Below are 8,987 nucleotides of genomic sequence, written 5' to 3'. Positions count from 1 at the left end.
AGGGAGTGTGTGGGAATGGGATATAGTGGGGGGTGGGAGTGGGGTCGATGTGTGTGGATGGGGTGTGATGGTGGGGATGGGTTATGCTGGTGGGGATGGTGTGTGTGGATGGGGTGTGGTGGTGGGGATGGGTTATGCTGATGAGGATGGTGTGTGTGGATGGGACGTGTTGGTAGGGATGGATTATGCTGGTGGGGACAGTGTGTGCGGATGGGGCACGGTGTGGGGAATGGGTTATGCTGGTGGGGATGGTGTGTGTGGGTGGTCGTGGCGCTGGGGACCCGGTGGCTGGGACCTGGCAGTGAGGATGGGCATGGCAGTAGGGACGTGCCATAGGGATCGGTTATGCCAGTGGGGATGGTGTGTGGGGTTTCCCCCTGCTCTGACCGCTGCCCCGGCAGGAGGGGTTATCCAGCCCCATCACCCCATCTCAGTGCACTGTGTCGCTCTCTCTGCAGTGTCTCTGAGATCCTGGAGCGGTGCCAGGAGGACGCTGAGGAGATTCTCTACAACTTGGGCTTCGTCCAGGACGAGCCTCAGGCCACAGCCCGGATCCCGGCTCGGTTCTTCTCAGCTCCTTCCCAAGCCAAAGGCATCGATTTCCAGCTCTTCCTGAAGGCCCAGGTGCAGCGCCTGGAGATGGAAGATCCCTGCCTGACCCTGGCCAGTAGGTGTTGCTGGGGTTACCTCTCCCACGGTGATGCCTGGGCACTCCAGAGGAGCCTGGATAGTGGGGGGTTAAAGCAGCCTGGCCGATAAACCTGCAGTTGGGGGTAAGAGGCCATGAGCTGTGCCCAAGGCTGGGACAGCCTCTGAGTCCTGCCACCCTGCCTAGCCAAGCCCAGCTTACTGGCCAGTCACTGCACTCAAGGGATTCATACCTGTGGTGCCAGAGGCAGGTTCCCATCGCAGTCGCTGCTCCATCTCAGAGACCGGTGCTTGGAGCAGAGGCATGGGCTGGCCTGCTCTGGGGCTCTGCCCGGGGAGCACAGCTGGGCTGGGGTGGGGATAGGATGTGCCAGTGGGGAAATGAGGTATTGGGATGGGTCATGGCAGTGGAGAATGGTGTGGGGGACCTAGTGGTAAGAGCAGGCCATTAGAAGTCAGGACTCCTGGGTTCTATTCCCAACTCATCCCACTCTGAGCAGCCTTGGGCAAGTTGCTTCCCTTCTAGTGCCTCAGTTTCCCCACTTGTGAGCTGGGCAGAACAAGATCCACTGTAGTGAAGCGCATGGAGACCCTCTGATCCTTGGGGAGTTGTGTTTCTGCCCCCCTCTACCCCCCACAGGAATCCCCTTCAACCAATACTGAACAGGCCATCAGAAGAGTCTGGTTACTACAGTCGGGTTCCACTCGCCAGCTCCCCACAGCAACCCTGCTAATACAGCCACTGGCATCCAGGCCAGCAGGGACTGTTCCAACCACTAGTCTGTCCTTGGGCATGGCCCATGCGAGAGAATGCCCCCAGGGACTTCTGGCTCTGTAACTTCTGCTTGGTCCTGAGCATCCCCAATCTCTGCCTAGCGTCTGACCTTCCTCTCTCTCCTTTCCATGCTGCCAGGTCGGTTCCAGCAGGTGGAGGCACTGGCTGCGACGGCAGATGCCTTCTTCTGCCTCTATTCCTATGTCTCCAAGACCCCCCTGCAGAAGATTTCGCCGGCCCAGGTTTTCTGGGCCTGCCCAGAAATCCCCAACTTCTGGGTCGTGCCCGCAAAGGCCGAGGCTGCGTCTCCTGTGGACCGTCTGAAGAAAGCCATCTCCAAGATGTGCCTGTACACCTCGCCCAGAGCCGGGTCCCTGCGGAGAGCTAGCAGGGTACCCAGCTCCCGGAGGAGCAGCCTGGGCAGGGTGGTACAGGAGGTGCTGGAGAGGGCGAAGGAGGAGCGGTTCCGATTTGACCAAACAGATATAGAGGACATGGAAGGGGCAACCCGTGAGATGCCCACGGGGACATTCCAGTGCCAGCATAGAGTGGAGAGCTCCGTCCAAGAGCCACCGTCACCGGAGCTGGCAGAGCATGTTTCAGAGCATCTCTGCCACGGAGGTGAGGCAGCCACCACTTCTCCAGGAGGGAAAGGAGAGCTCCACGCAGTGCCAGCCCCAGCAAGGCTGCAATGGGCCCCACAGGGGCTACCTGCTGGCACAGTCGGGGCATGTGCAGAGGGGGCGGGTAGTCCAGGCTACCAGGAGAAGAAAGGCCCTGGAGAAACCCCTATGGAGATGGCTCCTACCAAATGGGAGGTCTCCATGGATGCGTCCTGCCCCTCAGGGGGAGCAGGGTCTGATGAGGAGGGTTCCTATGCTGGAGGCACGGCTGCACCATGGGCTCGTCTCATCCCCTCTCCTGGGACACACTACACAGCCACCAAAGCCATGGGCACTATCGGGACAACTTGGTTCCATCCGGAGCCCAGAGAGGGGCTCAGAAGTGAGGCCGGGTTCGCCTTAGACTTGTCCAGGGCCCTGAGCAGTGATGATGCAGGCTCCTGCATAGCCCGGCTGCTCCACCCAGGGGGGCCTCCAGGGAAGGATGGGTTGGAGGCCTACGGAGGAGCTCTCATGTGCCCAGAGGAGCTGAGGGCTGAAGGCAAAGGACACTCACTGCACAGAGGGAGCTCCCACACGTGTGGCTCCCGGGACGTGGCACATCCCCAGGGGCAGGACACCAAAGTCCCAGGGCCAGTGTTGCTCTCCCTGGAGGAGGTTCCTGCTTCGTGGGTAGCAGGCGGGGGCTCCATGCTCCATGGGCCCTGCTGGGCACCGACGCTGCCCCTCCAGGAGGATGATTCTTTTGAACTGGAAGAGGTGGGTATAGACATGGGGATGCCCTGAGCCTAATCACTGAGCCCCTCGCAGGGGGGGGGGGGAGAGGGAGAAGTTCCATCCTCCACCTGCAGGGAGTGCCCCGTAGATAGCCATGGTCACTGCATCCCTGCACTGCATGCATGCCTCAATGGCCCTGCCCCTGGCCCGGTGCGCCTGTACCTCCCCACCTCCTCCAGCTCCCAGCACGCAGCACTCAATTCCCACAGCAGGGAGTCTGACTAGGCCAGCGCCTCACAGGGACAGCTGGCCATGCCCTCGCTTGGTGACAGACTATGGAATGCACCAGCTGCCTGGGACGGATCCACTGCAGGGTAGCTGTGGGCCACGTGCAGGGAGCTGCCTGGGTGGGGCTCGGGGGCACGATTTGACCCTTTCTGTTGGCTGGGCAGAGAGAGAGTTCAAAGAGCCGGAATGACGGGAGTGATAGCTGGCTAGACACTGAGTAGGGGGGCCTGACACAGTCAAGGATGAATGGCCAGCAGAGGGCAGCTGGGCTCCGGTGCAGCAAACGTCCCTGATGCGCTAGCAATGATCCAGGCTGTTTGGGTTTGAAAGATCGAAAGCTTTAAATGAAGCTGGTCCCAGGAGGGGAGGGAGCCGAGGATGATGGGGTCGGCCTCCTGTAGCAGCTGGGGAGGAAGATGCAGGTGGAACAGAGGCAGTGACACACTCTCGTGTCTCTTTGAAGCACTAGCTAGTGCAATGAGTCCGTCCAACAGCATCCTGACAGAGCCCCTTCGCAGCAGGGCAGATGCTGCCCACCCCCTGCCCCTTCACTGAGTACCCAGGCTATTGCATCCTTAGCGTCCTCCACCTGGCACGCACCTGCGCGCACACACACACACACACTGGCATAGGCGCTACTCTGTGGGTGCTCCGGGGCTCAAGCACCCACCGAAAAAATAGGGGGTGCTCAGAACCCGGAGGGCTGGATTAATTTTTTGTGGGCCCTGGCTCCTGCACTGTGACCCCACCCCGCACTCTGCCTGCGCTCCACCCTGAGCCCCTCCCCTCTTGGCCTCTTTTCCCCAGGCCCTGCCCCCGCTCCACCCCCAGCCCCTGCCTCCACTTGGCCTCTTCCCCCCGAGGCCACGCCCGCCGCTCGCACAGAGGGGAGGGGGGGTCGGAGAGGAGTCAGCGCCTGTGCACTTGGGTCTCATTCTCTCCAGCAGGGGCACTAGTCTCTCTCTCTCACTCACACACACACAGAGCACTGCTGCTGGTCCCTGAGTCTCCCCCTCCCCCCCAGTGCCATGCCTGCACTCTCACCCCCTGTGCGGTTTCTTGCTTGCAGGTGCAAAGCACCAGTGAGGATGAGGGTGGCACCCCCGAGGCAGCAGCCTGGCTGCCCGCACCCGCCTTGACGAGACACCGGAGGCGTAAGTAGGCTCTTTGGCTCTGGCTTGAGCCATGCGCAGGGAATGGCCTTGTTCTGGCTGCCAGCCAGTCTCCGTGGGGGGATGATTCGGGGCACTGGGGCTTGAGAGGAGGGGCAGTGGCGATGTCTTGGGGGCAGGGAGCCTCTGCGGAGCTGCCTGCCCATGGGATGGGCCGGGCCTGGCTCTGGGCAAAGCCCAGCCCCTCCAGCCCCATTTGGAGCCGGTGGGCTCTGTACCCTATGGCCTGGAATCCTGCACCCCGATACACGCCCCTTGTGCCTCACAGAGCCAGGCAGTCTGGGAGCCAGGAGGGCGAGCACAGGGGTGTCAGAGCCGCACAAGACAGGGGAAGCTGAGAATGGTCGAACGTGATCCAGCGGCTGGAAGTTGAAGCCAGACAAATTCAGACTGGGAGTAAGGTGCTGTACATTTTTAACAGCAAGGGGAATTAACCACCAGAAGAACTTCCCAAGGGTACTGGTGGGGTCTCCATCACTGCCATTTTTAAATCCAGCTTGGATGTTTTTCTCAAAGCTCTGCCCTAGGGATTGTTTTGGGGACAGGTCTCTGGCCTGTGTGACACAGGAGGTCAGGCGAGAAGATCACAATGGGCCCTTCTGGCCTTGGAATCGGTGAATCTATAAGAGCCCAACTGACCCCGGAGAGCGCGTCTCGGCCAGGCTGGGTGCCTGACGGGGGGCGCCCTGGGCAGCAGAGTGGGCCCAGCCTGTGGGAGAGCAGTCAGCCCCACACGTGGCCCCACACCCAGCCCCCTGCACACGACCTTCGGCCCTGCACGTGGCCCCCAGCCCCTCACACAGCCCGGCCCCCAGCCTCCAGCCCTGCACACAGCCTCCAGCCCTGCACATAGGCCTGCACGTGGCCCCCAGCCCCTCACACAGCCCTGCCCCCAGCCCCGCATCCAGCACCCTGCACACGGCTCTCAGCCCTGCATATAGCTATCAGCCCTGCACATGGCCTCAACCTCTGCACACAGCTCTCAGCCCTGCCCCCAGTCTCCAGCCCTGCACACAGCTCTCAGCCCTGCCCCCAGCCTCCAGCCCTGCACACAGCTCTCAGCCCTGCCCCCAGCCCTGCACATGGCTCCAAGCCCCGCACGCAGCCCTCTGCCCCTCAGCTAGGGTTGCCAACTTTCTAAGGCACAAAACCGAACACCTCTGCCCTGCCCCTTCCCCGAGGACCTGCCCCGGCCCCACCCCTTCTCTGACACCTGCCTCGCTCGCTTCATCCCCCCTCCCTCCGTCGCTCACTCTCCACCACCCTCACTGGGGCAGGGGTTTGGGTGCAGGGGGGTATGGGCTGTGGGCTGGGGATGCGGGCTCCAGGTGGGGCCATAAATGAGGCGTTCAGGTTGCAGGAGAGGGCTCCAGGCTGGGGCAGGAGGTTGGGGTATGTGGGGGGTTGAGGACTCTGGATGGGGGTGCAGGTTCTGGGGTGGAGCCAGGGAAGAGTGGTTTGGGGTGCAAGAGGGGGCTCCGGGCTGGGGCAGAGGGGTTCAGAGTGCTGGAGGGGGTGCGGGCTCCGACTGGGGGTGTGGGCTCTGGGGTGGGGCCGGGATGAGGGGTTTGGGATGCAGGAGGGGGCTCAGGGATGGGGCTTGGGATTGGGATGCGGGCTCTGGGAGGGAGTTTGGGTGCAAGAGGGGACTCCGGGCTGGGGCAGAGGGTTGGGGTGCAGGAGAGGGTCTGGGGTGCGGGGTCCTGGCAGCACTTACCATGGCTCCCAGGAAGCAGCTGCCAGGTTCCTGCAGCCCCTCGGAGCTGCAGAGCCGCCACTCAGGGCGGGAGCAGCGTGTGGAGCCTCCCTGGCCACCCATGTGCCTAGGGGCTGCTGGGACCTGGTGGCTGCTTCTGGGAGCCACATGGAGCTAGGGCAGGCCGGGAGCCTGCCTTAGCCCCAGGCCCTCGCTGCGCTGCCGACCAGACTTTTAACGGCCGCCGACTGGAGCCACCAGGGTCCCTTTCCGACTGGGCGTTCCAGTAAAAAACCGGACGCCTGGTAACCCTACCCCTCACCCAGCCCCAAATCCAGTCCTTGCACCCAGCCTTGCACATGGCTCCCAGACTGCACATGACTCGCACCCAGCCCCACACACAGTCCTGCACCCAGCCTTGCACACAGCTCCCAGACTGCACATGACTCCCCCCAGCCTTGCACACAGCCCTTCACACAGCCCCCAGCCCTGCACGTGGCTCCCAGCCCTGCACGCAACCCCCAGCCCTTCACACAGTCCTGCATGCGGCTCCCAGACCCTCACACAGCCCCCAGCCCTGCATACAGCCACGCACACAGCCCCCAGCCCCACACACAACTCCCAGCCCTGCACACAGCCCACAGCCCTGCTGGTGTGGAGTGCGCAGAGGGCTGTGGTTTTCACACTGATGCCCTGAAAAGAGGTGCCCAGTCTCAGTCTTTGTTTCCGTTGGCTTTAGGTTTCATGCTCCATGCCCACAGCGCGCATTCTGACAGCAGCGGTTTTGTGGAGGAGCCGGCGCCCAACTCAACGCTCACCACCCAGCTTCCTGACACAGCCTGCTCAGAGCTCGGCAGGCCAATGGGGGGCCCATGTGGCACAGGGCAGGCTGTGTAGGTCAGGACTCCCTGGCTGAGAGAACTCATCTGAGCAGGAGGAAGATGTCTGCTGTCTCCAGGCCACACACTTCTTCCACACAGCCTGTCCCAAGCCCCTTCATGAGCGATGACAGGGTCTGGGCACAATCCCTGGGGCAGCGGGATCACAGCTTCCTGGGCCTGGGAACAGCAGAATTGTACCTCAAATCCAGACAGCACCAGGCAGCCAGGGCAACCCACGACCTTGGGCATGGAGCAGGGTCACCCACCAGGCAGCCAGGCCAACCCATGGCATGGAGCAGGGGGCACCCACCAGGGATCCAGGGCGACCCAGAGCATGGAGCAGGGGCACCCACCAGGCAGCCAGGCCAACTCATGGCATGGAGCGGGGGCACCCACCAGGAATCTAGGATGACCAAGGGTGCAGAGTGGGAGGGGCATCCACTCACCAGGGTGAACCTGGGGGCAGGTGGACAGCCACCTGCCAGGCAGCCATGGTGACCCAAGGGTGCAGAGTGTGGTGACAGGGGTACCCACCCACCAGGCAGCCAGGATGACCCTGGGGCGAGGGGGAGGCGCAGCTTTCTGGTGTTTAAAAAAGAAAATTTGACTCAGAACTTTTGCCAAAAACAGTAGAAAATCGTCCTTCTTCCCCCAGCCCCTAGTTCGCCAGCAAGATCAGTAAACCTTGGGGCACAGGGATGGCCTTGCGAGGGTGATGATGGGGTGGAGTTAGGGGGATTTCTCTGTCTTTGTTGTGTGCCCCCTGCTGGCACAAATGAGGAATTGCTCGGCTCCACAGGCTCCATGTGACCTGCGGCTCATCACTCACAACCTCACTAGCACTTTGGAACTGGTTCTTGTTACACACGCTGTAGCGCTTGCAACACTAGGACAGCTGGGATCCTGCCTGGGAACAGCCTGTGCACACTGTAAATAAACACATGGAGAGGACGTCTGTGCACCTTTATGGAGCTGTATAAATGGACACAAGTGAGAGTTACCTTCCTCCAGCTTTGGGCATCCCACGCATTTGGGCTCAGTGTGGAGGCTGGGCGTGGGGGACAGAATTGATCTCCTGGGTTAATTTGCCAATCCCAGCAACATCAGTCCACCTTACTCCCCCAGAACCAAGGAGATGTGGCGTGCTCTAGTGGTTAGAGCAGGGACTGGGAGTCAGCCTGCCTACATTCTACTCCTGGCTCTCAGGGTCGAGGACTCCTGGGTTCCATTCCTAACCCTGCCACTCACTGTAGTGAGTCACTTCCCTTCTTTGTGCCTCAGTTTTCCCATCTGTAGCATGGCACTAGGTCTGTCTGGTTCCACACCCTGCTGTTGGCTCCCAAGAGCTGCACCTGTAGGTAGCTTTGCAATGTCCAAACCAGCTGCATCCAGCAACTTTCCTCCCTGGATTGTTACTTTACTTCCTGCCATGGGGACTCAGCTGTGCTGCCCTGGGCATGGACAGTGCCCCCCACGGCTCAGGCTCCATGCTGCTCCAGCACGGCACTAGAACATCTGGGGTGTGGGGCAAGGGTGTGACTGTTCAGTTCTGCTCCTTTTCCAGCTCAGGCTATCCCTGCCCCACCTACAGTGGCTGAGCCTCCCCAGACACTCGCTACAGCTCTGCAAGACGGGGAGGCATTGTCCCCACTTACTGATGGGGAAACAGGCCCTGAGAGACTAAGGGCCAGATCTGCAGAAGAGATCAGCACCCAGCAGCTCCCATTCTTCTCCACGGGGTGGGGGGTGGGCATTCGCCACTGTCTCAACAGGGGATGGGGGTTCTCTATTGTTCTACTGGGGGGTTACCCCATCCCCACTCCACTCCTTCCCCCAAGTCTTCACCCTGCCCTGCCTCTTTCTGCCCATGCCCTGCCTCTTCCCGCCCCCTCCCCAGAGTGTACCCCACCGTAGCTGCTGATCGCGGCAGGCAGGAGGCACTGGGAGGGAGTGGGAGGCTCTGATCGGCGGGGCCACCGGTGGGTGCTGAGCCCCCACTATTTTTTTTCCATGGGTGCTCCAGCCTTGGAGCTCTGGGTCTCTGCCTCAACCAGAGCACATTCACAGGCTGCTTCTCATGCCTTTTCCCACCCACAAACTAAGCAGCCTTGCCCAGCGCTGGGAGCAGGTTCTGTCAGGAGTGGAGTGAAGATTCCAATCCAACAGGGAGTTGATCCCAACAGGTTC

General features: G+C 61.6%; 1 protein-coding gene across 1 annotated transcript in view; it reads left to right on the top strand.

The window, feature by feature from the left end:
• Positions 1-7,712, top strand: part of TESPA1 (thymocyte expressed, positive selection associated 1) — an 11,322-nt gene extending 3,610 nt beyond the window's left edge. The window contains exons 6-9 of the mRNA XM_029913879.1: positions 459-667; positions 1,562-2,805; positions 4,121-4,205; positions 6,659-7,712. Of these exons, the coding sequence (XP_029769739.1) occupies positions 459-667; positions 1,562-2,805; positions 4,121-4,205; positions 6,659-6,816 (1,696 nt within the window). The 3' untranslated portion in view covers positions 6,817-7,712. The remainder of the gene's footprint in view (positions 1-458; positions 668-1,561; positions 2,806-4,120; positions 4,206-6,658) is intronic.
• Positions 7,713-8,987: the final 1,275 nt, after the last annotated feature.

Source organism: Terrapene carolina, unplaced genomic scaffold, assembly GCF_002925995.2.
Source record: "Terrapene carolina triunguis isolate 2854851 unplaced genomic scaffold, T_m_triunguis-2.0 Scaffold1054, whole genome shotgun sequence".
NCBI lineage: Eukaryota > Metazoa > Chordata > Testudines > Emydidae > Terrapene > Terrapene triunguis.
This window is presented reverse-complemented; position numbering and strand designations above follow the sequence as displayed.